We start from the raw sequence: 20,979 nt of genomic DNA on the forward strand, positions 1-20,979 counted from the left end.
TGTCTTTCTTTGGCTCACGCCTTACAGAAAGAAAAGAGTGCGAGGATTGCATGAGGTCATAACAACAATTTATTCTTTATCTCATGATGAAGAACGGAGCTCTTCATTTTCAGAGTTCAGAATCCGAGCATCATTTTGCAGCTTGTATGTTAAAGTAATGTACTTTGTGCTCGGCGTGTCTTGAATTATCGAGGGGCTTGTTCCCCGTACTGTACCCAGGGCTCCGATGAGACACATGAAAAATAGAAGAACCACGCAGAAGAGCACATCCGTATTCATCTTCCTCTCGATCTTGCTGCGTTTGTACCTGGGCCCGCTGTTATTTAACATGGATTTGGTCTCGTGTCCTGCAATGAATAAATCATGGCGTAAAAACAAGAACATTTGTAAAATAGCAACGGCCATTTATAAGCCATGTCATGTGTATAATTTATCAGAAGAGAAACAGTGGACTATAGAGAACTTCTGCAATATAATGCGCCTATTATATGATCGCGTGATTGATTATAATGGGAGAGCTTTCTAGTTTGTTGCATCGCTGCTGCTGGTGGAAATGGGATGTTAAAGACTTAAGAAACAGAGTTCAGCAGTATAGCATGGGCTTATTGCACTGCTAGATGTTACAGTCACAGTATATTAGGCAGGCTTTATCTTTTGAATTAAGATCAGGGAGGATGAATTAAAATTTACATTATGATTAATAAAAACAAAATATTTTGCAGATGAGCTATGGGAAAACTAAATAAAAGAATGAGAAAGTAATTTAACATAAATAAAAAGGTTTTTGTAATGTTTTTGAAAAAACAAGGCTGCATGCATTGATCGATTGATTAAACATCTGTTAACTTTCTCATCTAAAATACAGTAAAAGCAGTAATATTGTGAAATGTTATTACAATTTAGAGTAATTGTTTTCTGTTTTAATATACTTTAAAATCGAATTTATTCCTGTGATGTAAAGCTGAATTTTCAGCATCATTACTCCAGTCTTCAGAAATCTTTCTAATATTATTATTTTTGTGGAAGCTGATACATTTTTTTTCAGGATTCTTTGATAAATAGAAGGTTCAAAACAGAATTTATTTGAAATAGAAATATTGTGTTACATCATAATTGTCTTTGGTGTCTTCTTAGATTTTGCTGATAACAGTATTTTTATTTTTGAGTGAACTTTGCCATTTAAGGTATTAATATGTACACTTCGGGGTTAAAAACGGTACAAAGGTGTGTGCTTTGAAAGTTTTTTTTTAGAGTAAAATGTTTCAAATGATAAATTACTTTGATAAAAACAATAATTGTTAAATGATGTCACAAAATAATGACATATGCAAAGTAGTATAGTAGTAAGTAGATATAGTGTTCTTTTATTTATTCTTAAAAACTTGACCCTCTAACACTAGCACTCTCTATTCTATTTCTATTCTATTTACTTTTGTTTTCTTGTTATTCGTTAAAAAAACTTTTTTTGTTTTCTTGTTATTTGTTTAAAAAACTTGACCCTCTAACACTAGCTCTCTCTATTCTATTTCTATTCTATCTACTTTTGTTTTCTTTGTTATTCGTCTAAAAAAACTTTTTTGTTTTCTTGTTATTTGTTTAAAAACTTGACCCTCTAACACTAGCACTCTCTATCTCTATTTGTATTCTATCTACTTTTGTTTTCTTGTTATTCGTTAAAAAAATTTTTTGTTTTCTTGTTATTTGTTTAAAAAACTTGACCCTCTACACTAGCACTCTCTATTCTATTTCCATTCTATTCTACTTTTGTTTTTTCTTGTTATTCGTTAAAAACTTTTTTTTGTTTTTCTTGTTATTTGTTTAAAAAAACTTTTTAAACTTATTTATTATTTAAACTTATTTATTATATTCTATCTACTTTTGTTTCTTGTTATTCGTTAAAACTTTTTTTGTTTTCTTGTTATTTGTTTTAAAAAAACTTGACCCTCTAAGACTAGCACTCTCTGTTCTATTTCTATTCTATCTACTTTTGTTTTCTTGTTATTCGTTTAAAAAAACTTGACCCTCTAACACTAGCACTCTCTATTCTATTTATATTCTATTTACTTTTGTTTTCTTGTTTATTCGTTAAAAAACTTTTTTGTTTTCTTGTTATTTTGTTTAAAAAACTTGACCCTCTAACACTAGCTCTCTCTATTCTATTTCTATTCTATTTACTTTTGTTTTCTTGTTATTCGTTAAAAAACTTTTTTTGTTTTCTTGTTATTTGTTTAAAAAACTTGACCCTCTAACACTAGCACTCTCTGTTCTATTTCTATTCTATCTACTTTTGTTTTCTTGTTATTCGTTTAAAAAACTTTACCCTCTAACACTAGCACTCTCTATTCTATTTCCATTCTATCTACTTTTGTTTTCTTGTTATTCGTTAAAAATTTTTTTTGTTTTCTTGTTATTTGTTTAAAAAACTTGACCCTCTAACACTAGCTCTCTCTATTCTATTTCTATTCTATCTACTTTTGTTTTTCTTGTTATTCGGTAAAAAACTTTTTTTGTTTTCTTGTTATTGTTTAAAAAAACTTGACCCTCTAAGACTAGCACTCTCTGTTCTATTTCTATTCTATTACTTTCTGTTTCTCTTGTTATTCGTTAAAAAAATTTTTTGTTTTCTTGTTATTTGTTTTAAAAAACTTGACCCTCTAACACTAGCACTCTCTATTCTATTTCTATTCTATCTACTTTTGTTTTCTTGTTATTCGTTAAAAAACTTTTTTGTTTTCTTGTTATTTGTTTAAAAAACTTGACCCTCTAACACTAGCACTCTCTATTCTATTTCCATTCTATCTACTTTTGTTTTCTTGTTATTCGTTAAAAATTTTTGTTTTCTTGTTATTTGTTTAAAAAACTTGACCCTCTAAGACTAGCACTCTCTGTTCTATTTCTATTCTATCTACTTTTGTTTTCTTGTTATTCGTTAAAAAACTTTTTTTGTTTTCTTGTTATTTGTTTAAAAAACTTGACCCTCTAAGACTAGCACTCTCTGTTCTATTTCTATTCTATCTACTTTTGTTTTCCTTGTTATTTCGTTTAAAAACTTGACCCTCTAACACTAGCACTCTCTATTCTATTTCTATTCTATTTACTTTTGTTTTCTTGTTATTCGTTAAACAACTTTTTTGGTTTTCTTGTTATTTGTTTAAAAAACTTGACCCTCTAACACTAGCTCTCTCTATTCTATTTCTATTCTATTTACTTTTGTTTTCTTGTTATTCGTTAAAAACTTTTTTTGTTTTCTTGTTATTTGTTTAAAAAACTTGACCCTCTAAGACTAGCACTCTCTGTTCTATTTCTATTCTATCTACTTTTGTTTTCTTGTTATTCGTTTAAAAACTTGACCCTCTAACACTAGCACTCTCTATTCTATTTCTATTCTATTTACTTTTGTTTTCTTGTTATTCGTTAAAAAACTTTTTTTGTTTTCTTGTTATTTGTTTAAAAAACTTGACCCTCTAACACTAGCTCTCTCTATTCTATTTCTATTCTATTTACTTTTGTTTTCTTGTTATTCGTTAAAAAACTTTTTTTGTTTTCTTGTTATTTGTTTAAAAAACTACTTGACCCTCTAAGACTAGCACTCTCTGTTCTATTTCTATTCTATCTACTTTTGTTTCTTGTTATTCGTTAAAAAAACTTTTTTGTTTTTTCTTGTTATTTGTTTAAAAAACTTGACCCTCTAACACTAGCACTCTCTATTCTATTTCTATTCTATCTACTTTTGTTTTCTTGTTATTCGTTTAAAAACTTGACCCTCTAACACTAGCACTCTCTATTCTATTTCTATTCTATCTACTTTTGTTTTCTTGTTATTCGTTAAAAAACTTTTTTTGTTTTCTTGTTATTTGTTTAAAAAACTTGACCCTCTAACACTAGCACCTCTCTATTCTATTTCTATTCTATCTACTTTTGTTTTCTTGTTATTCGTTTAAAAACTTGACCCTCTAACACTAGCACTCTCTATTCTATTTCTATTCTATCTACTTTTGTTTTCTTGTTATTCGTTAAAAAACTTGACCCTCTAAGACTAGCACTCTCTGTTCTATTTCTATTCTATCTACTTTTGTTTTCTTGTTATTCGTTAAAAAACTTTTTTTGTTTTCTTGTTATTTGTTTAAAAAACTTGACCCTCTAAGACTAGCACTCTCTATTCTATTTGTATTCTATCTACTTTTGTTTTCTTGTTATTCGTTAAAAACTTTTTTTTTGTTTTCTTGTTATTTGTTTAAAAAACTTGACCCTCTAACACTAGCACTCTCTGTTCTATTTCTATTCTATCTACTTTTGTTTTCTTGTTATTCGTTAAAAACATGACCCTCTAACACTATCACTCTCTATTCTATTTCTATTCTATCTACTTTTGTTTTCTTGTTATTCGTTAAAAACTTGACCCTCTAACACTAGCACTCTCTATTCTATTTCAATTCTATCTACTTTTGTTTTCTTGTTATTCGTTAAAAACATGACCCTCTAACACTATCACTCTCTATTCTATTTCTATTCTATCTACTTTTGTTATCTTGTTATTCGTTAAAAAACTTGACCCTCTAACACTAGCACTCTCTATTCTATTTCAATTCTATCTACACTTTTGTTTTCTTGTTATTCGTTAAAAACTTGACCGTCTAACACTAGCACTCTCTGTTCTATTTCTATTCTATCTACTTTTGTTTTCTTGTTATTCGTTAAAAAACTTGACCCTCTAACACTAGCACTCTCTATTCTATTTCAATTCTATCTACTTTTGTTTTCTTGTTATTCGTTAAAAACTTGACCCTCTAACACTAGCACTCTCTGTTCTATTTCTATTCTATCTACTTTTGTTTTCTTGTTATTCATTAAAAACTTGACCCTCTAACACTAGCACTCTCTATTCTATTTCTATTCTATCTACTTTTGTTTTCTTGTTATTCATTTAAAAAACTTGACCCTCTAACACTAGCACTCTCTATTCTATTTCTATTCTATCTACTTTTTTTATCAGTATAAACAATAATAATAACTTCACCCTCTAACATTATCTCTGTTTTGTCTCCTTTTTATTTGTTTAAAAAAAGTGTACTTGCTACAGTACATGTACTGCATTAGGCCAACAAAGACTTGTCATAGCACTTACACATTATTTCTCTTTTGTTGGTTTTGACTGTCCTCATTTGTAAGTTGCTTTAGATAAAAGCATCTGCTAAATGATTAAATGTAAATGTTAATGTAGTGTATTTCAGTGTATCCCAAGTGAGCACACAGTACTGTGAAGTGTACTGCTAAATGTGGAGATGAAATGTACCTGTCAAACACAACTACTCAAACCACAACACCAGCATCACCAACAATACATCCCACCATAAAAACACCACAGAAGAAGAAAACCCATTCCCAAACCCGTTCTCCTCTTATCAGGCCTCTCCCTGTGACATCAAACACAGCGTCTTGCTTTAGTCACCCAGACTAATTACCTCTGTGTGCCACGTGAGGAACGGGCCCGTCTTTGAATGGAGGAGCAGGATAAGAGCTTTATAATGCTTGGGAACATCAGAATCATCTCTCAGTGTGATAACCCAGTTAATATGGCTGCAACAGGACAAAAAAAGGGGCCAAATCTGTTTTCCAGCCTAATTCATGCCCTGGACGTGTGGGGAAAGTATGCAACGGAGATTTAAAGGAATAGTTCACCCACAAATGAAAATGTGTTAAATATTTACTCACCCTCAGGCCATCTGAGATGTAGGTGAGTTTGCTTCTTTATCAGATTTGTAGAAATGTAGCATTGCATCAGTGTCTCAGCAATGGATGCTCTGCAGTGAATGGGTGCCGTCAGAATGAGAGTCCAAACAGCTGATAAAAACATCACAATAATCCACAAGTAATCCACAGCACTCCAGTCCATCAGTTAATGCCTCAAGAAGTGAAAAGCTGCGTGTTTGTCAGAAACAAATCCATCATTAAGGTGTTTTTACTTTAAAATGTTGCTTACAACACGAAATATGAGTTCATAATCCATAATTAATATAAAAACCACATTTTCACGGGAGGCCGTTTTATTACGGATCATGGACTCATATTTTAGTAATGGTTTGAAGTTAAAGGGATAGTTCGCAGAAAAATTTAAATGCTGTCATCATTTAAGTTTTTCCAATCCTGTACGAGATTATTTTTGTTGTTGTTGTTGTTGTTGAAGAACACAAAATAAGATATTTTGAAGAATATTTGTAACCAAAGAGTTGACGGTAACCATTGACTTCAACAGTATTTTTTGCCATATTAAGTCAATAGGTACCATCAACTGTTTACTTACCAACATTCTTTAAAATATCTTGACATGAGGATAAGTATATGATGACAGAATTTAGATTATTGGGCAAGCTGTCACTTTAAAGATGTCTTAATGCTGGATTTGTTTCAGCAAGATGTTAACTGATGGACTGGAGTAGTGTGGATTACTTGTGGATTATTGTGATGTTTTGTTGGACTCTCATTCTGACGGCACCCATTCACTGCAGAGGATCTGATGCATTATCAGCAGGTTTTCATTTTCTGGTGAACTATTTCCTTTAACACTGATGCTGGTGTTCTCTATTAAAACCCATTTGTACCATTCTGGTACATGTTAGATCCATGACCTTTGACCCTTACCCATTCAGATGAATGTCCTCTTTATATGTGTATTTTATTATTTATAACAATTTAAAACAACATGGCTGATGAAAGTGCTCATGCATCAACCTCTGAAATATTTACCGCTACTTTCCATTGCAGTGGACAGACTGCTCCTCTGATGAGAAAACTGGTAATAGTTACAGTATATACTAGTTTTTAAGTAAAGAAGAAACATGAACATGTTTTCCTTTGCGATGCATCAGAGGGTTTAAGCAGTTTCCCTGATTAGCGAATGACAAAATGTGAAGGCCAAACAAATGCTGTTCATCGGTGTGGATCTGACAAAAGAGGCAGTCGTGATGGAGTCGTGATGCAGTTAATTGTGCATGAAATTGAATGATTTGAGTGAAATTGATTTTAGATACTCACACGTAACCTTTGAACAGGTTGAGGTTGTTGTTGGGGTTTTCACACACTACAGTACTGTCAAATGTTTGAGGTTGAAATGGTTCACCCTGAAACACATGAGAGAGAGAAAACATGAGAGGATGTTTTTTCCTCCTTCTGTTTCCTCATTTTTCAAATTCTATGGTAATTTGAACTGACTAACGAGCATTGTCTAGAAAGTACTGCTGCTTACAGTGAAACTACACGTGGCAAACCGAGCAGCACATAAACATCAACACGTCTTTCCTGTACATGGTTTGTGTGTCATTCAGAATTGTATGAAAGGTATGCAAGTGTTTGGGAGTTGTTACTTATCTATTACACAATCAAAGAGTTATGCTTTATGGACTTTTTGTGATTCAGTAGATCTGTATAATGAAACATCTGTCAAAAAATAAGGTATAAAAACATTTAAGGTGGTGATTTAAAAAATTAATAATAAAAACAAATAATATACACTACTGCTCAGTAATTTCATTTGGAAAATTAATACTTATATTCAGCATTATTCTATTCAGGATTCATTAAACTGATCAAAAGTGTCAGTGCATACATTTATAATGTTACAAAATATTTCTATTTCAAATAAATCCTTTTCTTTTGAACTTTCTGTTCATCAAAGAACCTTTAAAAATAAAATGTATCACAGTTTCCACAAAAATATTGTGCAGCACAACTGTTTTCAACATTGATAATAATCAGAAATGTTTCTTGAGCAGCAAATCATCATATTAGAATGATTTCTGAAGATCATGTGACACTGATGATTGGAGTAATGATGCTGAAAATTCACAGCAGTAAATTACATTTAAAATATATTAGCATACAGTTAAAATATATTAAAACAGAACATTTATTTTAAATGGTAAAACTATTGCACAGTAGTAGTGTTTTTACTGTATTTGTGATCAAATAAATGCAGCCTCTGTGAACATGAGAGGCTTTCAAAAATATATAAAAAATAAAAATAATCGCAATAAAAAAACATTTGGTAGTGCATATCAAACAAATTATTCAATATAGTATTTTTTGACAGAGGCAGATATGTCACATACAGTAAACTTAAATTATACATCCATTATTTTTCATAATTTAATGGTCCAGCATAGAGAGAGAGAGAGAGAGAAAAAATGTCACTGCTCAGAACGAGATATTTTTTAGATTATTGGGATCATTTTGAAAAGGAAAAATTGAGAAGCACAAGACCTGGCATCTTATTTGTGACCCTGCAGCACAAAACCAGTCTTAAGTAACACAGGTATATTTTTGCAATAGCCAAAAATACATTGTATGGGTCAAAATTAACATTTTTCAAATCAAATAGTTGTATCTCTGCCAAATATTGTCCTATCATAACAAACCATACATCAATGAAAATACTATTCTTTCAATTTTCAAATGATGTATAAATCTCAATTTTAAAAAATTGACCCTTATGACTGGTTTTGTGCTCCAGGGTCACATTTGTGTTTTTTATCCAAAATACTTTTACTCTTCATTTTGAATATTAACAACACATTTTTAATTTGCACATGTATTATTTGTAAATAATTTAACCCAATTAAAACACTAAAAAAAAAACCTAAAATATTTTTCAACCCTCAAAACTACTGTTTTTATGAACATTATCTGATTCTTGAAACTTCTGGAATGATGCTCCCAGTGCACATTATAATGGTATGCACATTTCACTTGATTTAATACTTTATCAGTGACATTCGTGAATGTTTCAGTGTGTGTCCAGTGTAAGATTTAGACTTTAGCGCAGGTATTTGGTGATAGGCAGCACTCTTACCAGAGAAGAAAAGCCTGGCACCACCTTCCTCTGTTTGAGGCTGGTCTCTCCGTCCAGATTGGCTGTTTCCATGTGACACACTCCGTTGGGGTCGGATGTGTGCAGGAGCAGGATGTCAGCTGGGATGATCTCGTTAGAGAGCACTCTCACAAAATCCCCCACTCGGACATCCTTCCATCTCCTCTCCACGAAACACATCTGCTTCCTGCGAGGAGACCACAGTTAATGCCTCATTCGGTCCTCTTTTGATGCATTGTGGGGTTTCGGTGTCTGTGTAGTGCATATAAATGCACAGACACACTTTTCAATGATTACTTGCAGTGCTGGGTAAATTACTTACAAATTATAGTCCGTTACTGATTCAAAATGACATACTTTTTACACTACTTTTTGATTACTTTCAGATTACTTTTGAACCAACTCATTTATCACACTGATTTAAATACGATAATCTTGTGCCAAACTGATATAAAAATACAAAGTAACAACATGAAGTGCTTTAAACATTACATTACGTCAAAGTTTCCCAAACTGGGGTTTGTCAAGGAACTGCAGGGGGTTCGTGAATTTAATGAAACGCTTATAATTAAATCATAAACATGTAAGATTAAAATCAATAATTTTAAAATAACAATAATCAAAATAACAAAACTTATTGTGTGAATTAGAAATTAAAATCTCAAAAATGAAAAAGAATTAGGGAGAATTAGTAAATTATGAATAATTTATTTTTATTGTGTTAATAGTGTGTAATCATGTAATTAATAAAAAACTAAATGCAGTCTGATTTAGAGTATTTTAAAATGTAATACAGTCAAAGTACTTCATTTTTGGAATCTGATTACATAATCCAGATTACATGTGATCAGTTATTGCACAGCACTGATGACTAGGTAAGACTAAAATAAATCCAGGACATAATTGTTGCCTATTTGAGCATATATATGTGTATTTTATATATATATATATATATATATATATATATATATATATATATATATATATATATGTCATTTTGATTTTTTTTCTTTTTTCAGAAAAGGACAATTGGTCAAAATAACAAATGTTTTCGCTAGTTGTGATTGAAAATCAGGGTTATTCCACCAAATATTGACTTCTTAACTCTTCTAAAGTTAAAACATCGGTATTGTGTTGTCTAAAAATGAATGTGAACATGTCTGAAAACATTGCTTCTATTTTGTTATTATGACTAACTGGGATTTCATGCTCTAAATGACAACATTTTTATTTACAATTTGGAAGAAATGTCATCAGTTTACAGAATAAATCAAAAATGATGTTTTACTCAAACACATAACTATAAAATTGTAAATCCAGAAAAAAATTAAATTTTTAAGTGGTCTCTTAATTTTTTCCATAGTGATATATATATATATAGAGAGAGAGAGAGAGAGAGAGAGAGAGAGAGAGAGAGAGAGAGAAAGAGAGAGATACATACACACACACACACACACACACACACACACACACACAGAATAAATATATATAAACTCTGCCAGGCATCTTGATCTCCAGGTTTTTATCTATGCACACCCTGCTTAAAATGTCAATTTTGTGTCATGCTTATACAATAAAACTAGATAAGTTTGCATCTTGTGGCATGTCTCAATGTCAATGAAGAGCAAGCAGCTGAAGAATCCTGCAGTCACAATGTGAATGTCAGGTATGCTGCTCTACACGCACAACTGGGTCGGGTGGGTTCTGTACTGACTGACAGCTCTTCAGCAGCACTGTCACACCTCACACACAAAGCCTGACGCACAACAGAGGAGCGATTATAAACATAACTTCAGGGTGGAGCTCCCATGTTCTCTTAAAATAGCTGTGAAATTATGAAGTTGCGTTTAATGTTTGGGCAAGCAAGGAAGTCTGGAGTGAATCCTCGCAAAGATATGCCCAGGCCATACAGTATTTCACCCCAAAATGCTATCCAAAAATAAAAATAAACCACAAAAAATATCAGAATCATCCTAATAAAGATAATATTATTATTATTATAATCAATAAAATTACATAATACAACTTAACCACAACCCTTTACAATAAGGTTCCATGTGTTAACATCTGTTAACTACATTGGTTAACAATCTAACAACAACAAAAATACTTATAAAGTATTTATTAATCTTAATTAATGGTAATTCCAACATTAACTAATTCATTTTTAAAATCAAAAGTATCTGTTTATATTTTTTAATGGACCTGAGCAATAATGAACTAACAATGAATAGCTGTATTTTTATTAACTCAACAAAGATTAATAAATACTGTAACAAATGCATTGCACATTATTAGTTAATGTTAGTTAATGCATTATTAACCAACTAATGGAACACACACACACACACACACATACTTATTGTAAAGTGTTATGAAATTAAGTACACACACACACACACACACACACACACCACACACACACCACACACACACATATATATATATATATATATATATATATATATATATATATATTTATTTAAAAATAATATTTTTTTCCATATTACAGTAATGAGATTTTTAATTGGGAAATTATTTTAATAACAATTATACACAATTAACAACATTAGATTCCCGATAATAAGCATTGGGGAAAATATACTTATTTGCCTTGCAAATGTCACAATATATTTTCCTAATGAAGATGTCAGTTTTTTTCTTTTGATGTTGAGGTACAATATGACACAACCTGCTGTTGTCAAATTATTATATATATCAAATTAACTATTCAGTCCCCACTGCCAGGCAAATAATTCCCACTAAATACCCCCGTTTCCTTTACGCAAACTTAAATCCATTTATACCACAAAGTGAAGACAATTAATTAATTGTGATGTTTTTACTAATAAAATGGCTGACGAAAGAAGATTAGCTCCTGAGCAAGCCGTTTTGTGCCAAGCAAGCATTTCTCTGAATGAAGTGGCTGATGACTGTTTCTGATAGAGGTGAGATAAATCTCGCGCTCCTCCAGAAGGACTCACTGTTTGCAATCTGTGATTAGCGAGACGTCTATTTCTGGCATTTAACTGTCAGTCAAAATGTGTGCGTGTCAAAAAATGATGTGTGAGACAAACACCTGCTCTTGAATTGAACCTGCTCTTCACTGCAATTTTAATTCATTGCATCCACGTGGCATCTTCAAAGTGAAAACTACAGTGGCGAGAGTTAAAATATGATCATTCACAGCATGCAGTTTACAATGACAATTCATCATAATCAATCATAATCACCGGTTTTGCTCTCTAACTGGAAATCCTCATCCTTTCACTGGCACTGTCTGCGATATATGTTTTGAATTCAAGTGTTTCTGGTTTATTTTCACAGTGTATTATACTATGAACGAGTAGGTGCATACAAATGCTTTTGTGAGCATTTCAAAGCATGCTTTTTCAATCTAATCCACCGATATATCTGCATTCATTTCAGTTAAATGGCAGGGGATGAAACTAAATTCCTTCAAGTTCACATGACAGGCATCACTGCATACAACACATTAGGACACGTTTGCTCTAGAAGCATGACAAATCATACAGTATGTGGCAAAGGTGCATGCATGTACTGAAGCTTAACCATTTTTCGAAAGGTCTGAGTGACTCAACAGGAAAAGAGACATTAGTTACACTGCATCCTACTCACATTTTTGTGATTCAAATGCATGCCATGTCAAACGTTAAAGCTCATGCATGCTAATCTGAGTCAGACAACCTGACAACTATCTGTTAAAGTTTAACATTGTTTGTGGCAGATGTACTTCTTAATGAACGTTTGGGAGCAGTATGTTCTATCACAAATTATATATATTTATATATATTAGATTATATATTTATAGTTAATTTTATTTGGAGTAGGGTTTGTCCCATGAAACACAAGCAGCGTTATCAAAAAAATCAGTTCCGGTGTCCATACATAAAAATGCAAGGCGGTCATTCAAAGTCGAGTTCTGTTCAGTTGAGTTCAATTTTACTTGGACTAATCAATTATCAAAATTTATTTGAGATCAGGATTTAAAGCCAGTCCCTGTGCATGCCACAAAATTACATAATCACTAGGAAAAAGTGCCAGAATTGTCACTATTGACCCCTCAAAAACACTAGGTTGTTATTTATATTTAGTATTAGGGATCTGAACAAACCACTAACTCTTAGCATTACACTTGATTAAATAACTCATCTCATATCTAGACACCTAGCAACGTCCTAGCAACCACCCAGAACACCCTAAGATCATGGCAGTGAGTTTTGCATGGGTAAGCACAACTCTTCAGAAAGTGTAGAAGTCCTATTCACTAAATGAACATAAGGACTAGCTATTTATTTTCTTGAATATTTCACAGCAGTAAAAATTCTCAGCAAGAGTGAATTAAACAGCCAAGACGGAATAAGCATCACTTTGTCTGCCCTGAGCTGTTTTAAATGAAAGGGGGTTTGACTATGTGTGTGAACAACATTATAAAACTCTCTCCCTTTGGGGTAGAATAAGAACTAATCAATCATGACCGCTGGAGGAAAGCACCACAGTTCATTCATGTCCAGAATGGGAGGGATACAAGCATTAGCAACACTATACAGCATAAAAGCGTGTGAAGTATTAGATTAGCGTAATGATTTTGTTGCTTTCAGACAGAAGGTCCCCTTGTGGAGCCAGTGGAACGAGGGATTGTCTGACGACTGGGAACCGTTTGAAATTGAATTGTTTATTTACGGGTATGAAAATCCAGCATGATAAAGCAATGTCATAAAGAGAAAACAGCCCTTGCAAAGCAACTGAATAAAAGCATCGCTACTAGTTGTCATGCATCATGGTGCATAAGCACAACAGATGTTGCCTGTACATTTATTCTCTTGAATATTCTCTTGCTAGACTAAATGCACATACTCAAAAAAATGTGGTGTATTTAAGGAATATTACATGACTGCACATATAATATTGCTTATAGTATAGCAGTTTAATAAACAGCTTAATATTGAACTGATTACATTTTACCATTACCAATTTATCTGTTTTTGACTGGCAAATGAACATAGTTTGAAACAAAGCCATAGCAAAATCAACACACAGAAGTGGTGTTTTGGTCCTGAATGAATCAGCAAACTGGTTAAGTCAATTATTCAATGACACACTCGTATAATTAGAGTTTTTGAACAAATCGGTTAAATAAAAAAATTCAGTGCTTCATCCATAAAGACTTGTTGCCACCTACAGTACATGCAGAAAGAGTTACTAAAAAGTCATGATATTGCAAACTAGTATGTAATATAATATTATTTAGATTTATTATCATAATCAAAAACACACTGGTTTGTAGTACAAAACGTTTTACAGTTTACTGCACTTTGTTTTTCTTCTAGTTTAGTTTCTAGTATAGTCTACCTATAGCTAATAATGGGAGAAACAGAGATTTACAAATTAATTGCTACGCAAAATGATTTGAAGTGGTCAAAACACCGCATGCTGTCAAAAAACTGCTGATCAAACTAGTAAAATGTAACGCACATCTTTTACAAACCAACTACAAATGTTTTCTCAAAAATTTCATCTATTAAATGTAATCTACAAATCATCAGATACCATTAAATCTGATGCGTCTGTATAATTTGTGTTATTTTAATAATTTTTAGTGTTTGTTTTGTGTGTTTTATAGAGGGCTTGGCTAGTCAGACCAATAAGAGACAATTTACTGTTACAACAATTTAATTTGAGGGTTAACTGCGCCTCTAGCTGAGCCATTGAAATTCTAAAAATTATATAGCAAAGCTTTGTGTACTGAAATCATGTGATATTAGCAGTTGAATACGCACTCTGTACTACTATGACACAAAAAAATGACAAAGGTGTCGAAGCTTAACGAAGCAGTACTTCGAAGGCGCCCACCACTACCTATAGTGCCCATTGAATCAAATATCTTGCATGTTCACATGAAATGGTTTACTTCAACATTGAAAAATAAGGGAAATAATTCCAAATTAAACAGATTTAACAGCTGGAAGAAACTGCTACCCATGCAGCTGTTCTCTGTACCTATGGTATTTAACACAGTCATGCCAACTCAACACTACACTGGTTGATCTGATCACAGATAGGGCTGCAGGAATGAGGTCTCCTCTCTAACTCAATGTGCTGCGCTAACAACCTTGTGCTGAAGCGAAAGAACTTACATCATCAAAAAAGCTCACCAAAGGCTCTTCTTCCTATGACAGCTCAAAAAGTTTTGCGGTATCAAAGAACGAAAGGCTTCAGTTCTATAGAGTAGTGATAGAAAGTGTATTAACTTTTTCAATCACACTGTGGAATGGCAACTCCACAGATCAGCAGAGAAAGTTAGAAGACAGTATTGTGCTCCCTGCCTCAAAAAGCATTGACTACGATCTCAAAGCAAGCAGTGAAGGCCTGAAATATCAGGATTCCACATACAGTAATACCTTCCACAACATCACTTACTGTAAGAATATCCAAAATCATAATTCTTCCACTCACACTGTAAAAAGTGGTATACTGCAGTTGTTACTTTAAAGAGCTACAGTACTTATATTTAATTTAAACCATAAAATTTGTTTTGTTTGATATAAATAATAAATTTAAGTTGATTCAGTGATGTTTACATATTAACATTTTTAGGTTACCATTTCAGCGCATATTTCTGGACAATATTTTGTGTGCACTCTTAATTAAAGGAGTAGTTACCCAAAAATAAAAATTTGCTGAAAATGTACTCACCCTCAAGATATCCAAGATGTGGATGAGTTTTTTCTACATATGAACATACTTGGGAAAATTTATCACTAAATATGGATGCTCTGCAGTGAATGGGTGCCGTCAGAATGGGAGTCCAAACAGCTGATAAAAACATCACGATAATCCACAAGTAATCCACTCCACTCCAGTCCATCAGTTAATGTCTTGTGAAGGAAAAAGCTTGCATGTTTGTAAGAAACATATCTATCATTAAGACATGTTCGACTTCAAACCGTTGCTTCCGGGCTAAAATACAAGTGCTCTATAATATTGCTTTCTCCAGTGAAAAAGTTTTAGCCAGAAGCGATGGATTAAAGTTAAAATGCCCTTATGATGGATTTATTTCTTGCAAACACACCACTTTTGGCTTCACAAGATGTTAACTGATGGACTGGAGTGGTGTGGATTACTTGTGGGTTATTGTATTCATCAGCAGTCTGGACTCTCATTCTGACGGCACCCATTCACTACAAAGGATTCATATGTAGTGCAGAATATTACCAATCTGTTCTGATGAAGAAACAAACTCATATACATCTTGGATATTTCAAGGGTGAGTGATTTTTCAGCAAATGTACATTTTTGGGTAACTATTCCTTTAAGAGTGCACACAAAATAAATATAATACAGAAATGTGCATTGAAATTGAAACCTAAAAATGGTAATATCTAAATAAACTGGTTTTGTTAAAGTTAAAAACTTTTTTAGTGATACCACAGAAGAACTATTTTGAGTTCTAACTAAAATAAATAAATAAATAAATAAACAAACAACTTTCAGGGGTCAGTTCTTAAAAGAACCATTTTTATTTAGCGTGAAGAGCATTTTAATAATCTGAAGAACCTTTTATAAAGAACTGGTTCTGCAATGGAAAGATTTCATGGATGTTTAAGGCTCTTCATGGAACAATTAAAGCCAATAAGGAACCTTTATTTTTATGAGTGCACCTGCATCTGTATACTCACAAAATATATTTAAGCCACAAAGTGCTCCAGCACATCCACTATATAATTTTAATAAAATATTATGAAGACATATCTTTTCTTTTTTGGAATAGCATGCACTAAATAACACAATAAGACCAGAAACAAGTATTAAGAAAGTAAATAAATAAGGTCAATAAACAAATACATTCAACATCATGTTGACATTATGCCTGTTAAGTCTGGATAAATATAACCCAGCTGTCCAAAACTGAGACACGCTTAAAACAACAGCACACTGTGAATAATAGAAATGTGCAAAAGAGCTAGCTTTTCTAACAGCCCCTCTGGGCACGACAGGCATGTCAGGACAGCAGTAGGTTTGAGTTTCGGACTGCCCCTGTGCCACCTGGGCTCCCCGTCTGGAAACACTCCGGGAATCACAAAATGGAGCAGCGGCTTAGCTCAAAATAAAATGAAAGAGACTAAGTAACCATGGCAATAAGTGATGGATTTGGAATCTCTTTTGGAAGTAAAAATATATCTCAAGGTGTACCTGTGACTGCTGTGAAATCTCTCTCTCTCTCTCTCTCTCTCTCTCTCTCTCTCTCTATCTATCTCTAACTAACCCCTAGTCTCTCAGTCCTTCCACCTCTCAAGTGTGGTGAATTACTTATTTTTTTCCCCACCAGCTATTCAGTCATTTTAAAATAGATCTAAACGATGCCTTCTCTGATGCAACACAATGATGAGGATCTCGTCAAAATGCACTCAATGCGTTGGATGCAAGACATTGTGCAGCTCTTCAAAAGGAAAAAAAAATCTCCCCCACAAATTTTATTTCTAGGTCAAAAATTCCCATGGGGTTTCGAAACACAGATGAAGTGAAACACAAATTCAAGCGAGCCTGCGCCACGACAGAGCACACAGAAAGATGGAGAAGAGAGAGAGAGAGAGAGAGCGAGGGAGGGATGTAGAGAGAGAGAGAGAGAGAGAGCGAGGGAGGGATGTAGAAAGAGAGAGAGAGCGAGGGAGGGAGGGATGCAAGAGCAGAGAGTGAGGTGGGGGCAGCTGCTGGTAGGAGAGGAGAGAGAGAGCGAGGGAGGGATGTAGAAAGAGAGAGAGAGCGAGGGAGGGAGGGATGTAGAGAGCAAGAGCACAGAGAGCATGAGACGACTGACTGTATAGTCACCAGTAACTTCATTTATTTTACATATTTTATTAAAACCTATACAAATGTTCCAGTGTAATACACTTAATAGAGGATGCACATAGCGCTCAGTACAGAGACCTAAATGCTTTAACGGGCTACTTCATTGATCTGCACTAGAGAGTTTAATAATTGTTATGTTAGCCTATGAAAATACATCCCAGATGGACACATTTTTTAGATGCTACACTGCAAAAACAATCTGTGACATTTACAGTAAAATACCGGCAGCTGTGGTTGCCAAAACTTCACTGTAAAAAATATGGTAGCAACATTTTAGGTTTTACAGACTTATATTCACAATAAAATACTGTATTTCATTAACTGGAGTAATGTTAATAAACCAACATAAGTACTAACATCTGTTCTGAACTATTGTAATGCACTGACATCCAAAAACTGGTGGTTATGAGAAAGTCACGTGATGAACCAAAGCTCATCACAAAAAGCTTTTCTACGAGCTGAGGAGGGCAATACTTATATATAGAAGGTGCACACAGTGTCATTCACACAAACACTAATCCCCATCGTGGTGACACGCATGATACTGAAATAATGCAATAAACATTAATCTAACAACATTAGATGTAAGATTAAGAAACTGTTATTTAAAAAAAAAAAAAAAAAAAAAATCTAATATGAAGTGTCGTGCAAGGAATTCTGGGAGTGTCAATTTACAGCTTTTCACAGTAAATTATACAATTACTTCTTCTTTTTCACTTCCAAAAACAGTATTTTACTGTAAAATTACATTAAATGCAATTACATTTATTCACCGTATATACAGTAGTATGGAAACTTACTGTTAACCAATTAACAGGTTTTTACTGTAGCATTTTTACAGTGTTTTACTGTTAAAATTACAAGCATTTTTTTACAGTGTATATGTAGTGAAATAATTTTAAACTTTTTAAAATGTGTCTTACGATTCCAATGTTTTATTCTGTTATCTTTGGATGTAATTTCTATATGTGTTGTGCAAACGGACCCTGTTTATTAGCTTTTAGCATTCCAAAACATAAAACTGCTGTCATTATTTGCTTTCAGTGTTTCAGAATTGATTTAATGGTGGCAAAGTGCCTTATGGAGTTGATATGCATGTCAGGGGACATTACTAATTATGTTAATTTTTTATCCAAATTATTTTTTAACGTAAGAGCTTGTTGTGGACGGATGTTGTAGCAGTGCTTCCCGTGTCATTCGCTTCCAGTTATTTTAGCTGTACAAAACAGTCCGCTATGCTGCTTGACATTGCAAACTTGTATTGGTTATAAAATTATTATAACTTATAATCATAAACATTAAATTTAAACAAAAATACACTTGTTTGTAGCGCAAACAGATTTCTCTACAGTACAGTGGCTAATGAATCAGACGTTTCATACATTCACAGAAAATAGCTTTCTTCTGCATTGAAAAATAAGGTGGATATGGTTTTGTGTGTTTGCTTTAAATAATCAATCACATTAAACCAGTGGTTCTTAATGAGAAGGTTTCTAAAACGTATTTAAATTATTAATTATTTGTAATTAATCACACAGTAATTATAAACTAATCACACTTAACAAGTGGCTCTCAATGAGAGGGTATTTGAAAATATTTAAATTATTAATTGTTATTAATTATTATAATAATATATAAAAAACACACAAAAATAAAAATAAAAACACAAAAAAACAGTTTCACAAAAATAATATATTATTAATAATTAAAAAAATTATTTATATAATTAATTAATTAATTAATTAATGATGTTATTATTAATATATTAAAATTGCCTAATTAAAAATTAAAGTCTAAATTAAATTAACATCTAAATTAAAAATCTAAGAAATGCATAAAAACAAGAAGTAAACTGAAACCATATTTCTTTTCATTTTCCCTGAATAACTATTGTTTTTACTGAAGAACATACAGTACAGTTCCGGAATACAGAATGTGATCTCTGGATTGAATGAATATATTAAATCAATTAACCACATTAATAGAAAAAAAGTTTAATAACAAGCCGATTTATCATAATATTGTGTTTGAGGGATATCTGGGGGCCTTCAAGTCATAAAGGTTGAGAACCACTGCATCAAACCAACATGTTAAACTGAAATTATATTTTATATTATAATATATAACAATTATTTTAATAGCATGAATCATTTATTTTAGTTTCCCAGTTGTGATCAGTTTACCTGCTGAATATGAAGCAGGGTGTATTGTTGAGCTGTTGGTCAGTCTGGTATCTCCGGAAGTCCTCCCATCCATCCTTGACAGCGGTCAGTGCCAGGATTATACATATGGGAATGAGAGCCACCTCCGGCTGGAACGCGTTCACCACCGGGACGAAATTCAAGATGGCCAGGCCCACGAAGTAAATGTTGGCCATACGGTGGAACTGCTCGAATAAGTTCATGGGGATGAAAGACCACAGTCTGTATTTGTTGGTTCTGATGGCGTTGCCCTCGTACCGACGGTTGGGCTGCTCACGTTTCTTCAGATCTTCGAAGGGCAGGTTGGAGACCACCGTCCTGACGGGTCTGTCCGGGTTCCAGTGCCTCGTCCAGCCGTGCCGAAGAAGGGTAAGGGGGTTTGTCCAGGTCATGACGTCTTAGCTCAAACAAACCTCCTCTGCATGACACTCAGAGCTTTAACAGAAATCCTGAGGGTCCTCTAAACCCTCTAACCGAAATGCCTCTCACATCACCTGTACGAGTGAGACTAACACAGAAGTACAGAGTAAAAGAAAGAGAAAGAGAAGAAGTGGGTTGAGTCTACACCTGTCAAACTCCCCTGACCGCTCTCTGTGGGAACCAACACCTGTCTGAGCTGAAGGTATGCTGTCAGAGCACTGCATGCCACAGATACAGCGTCTGAAGCCAAGATTCAAAGGCACAACAACACCACAGCGACCCAATTACATTAATCAAAGCTCGGAGCAGGATATACTCAAGCTCAATGCAGCCGTCCATAGAAATAACAACATACAGATAAAGGTGCTTAAAAGGTACAATTTTGGTTCCACAAAGAACCATTCAGTCAATCTCTTTATTAGCTTTTTATAATATGAAGAACCTTCTTTTTGCCATAAAGAACCTTTTGTGAAACAGAAAAGTTCTTCAGATGGTTCTTTATGGAACCATTAGACAAAAAGGTTATTTTATGGCATCGTGAAGTACCTTTATTGTTAAGAGTGTATGTTGACTAAAGACACATCACTAGCAGTCAAAAGCCTGGGTACACTTGTGCTTTCATTA

At 33.2% G+C, this 20,979-nt stretch overlaps 1 protein-coding gene across 1 annotated transcript in view; it reads right to left on the reverse strand.

The window, feature by feature from the left end:
- The window catches only part of atp10b (ATPase phospholipid transporting 10B), a 41,955-nt gene extending 21,365 nt beyond the window's left edge, over window positions 1-20,590 (reverse strand). Inside the window, exons 1-5 of the mRNA XM_042770560.1 lie at window positions 19,918-20,590; window positions 8,846-9,050; window positions 7,033-7,118; window positions 5,350-5,414; window positions 216-407 (exon numbers count right to left, since the gene is read on the reverse strand). Coding sequence (XP_042626494.1) covers window positions 216-407; window positions 5,350-5,414; window positions 7,033-7,118; window positions 8,846-9,050; window positions 19,918-20,327 — 958 coding nt within the window. The 5' untranslated portion in view covers window positions 20,328-20,590. The remainder of the gene's footprint in view (window positions 1-215; window positions 408-5,349; window positions 5,415-7,032; window positions 7,119-8,845; window positions 9,051-19,917) is intronic.
- Between the last annotated feature and the right edge of the window lie 389 nt (window positions 20,591-20,979).

The sequence above is a fragment of the Cyprinus carpio genome, chromosome A14, assembly GCF_018340385.1.
Source record: "Cyprinus carpio isolate SPL01 chromosome A14, ASM1834038v1, whole genome shotgun sequence".
Classification (NCBI taxonomy): domain Eukaryota; kingdom Metazoa; phylum Chordata; class Actinopteri; order Cypriniformes; family Cyprinidae; genus Cyprinus; species Cyprinus carpio.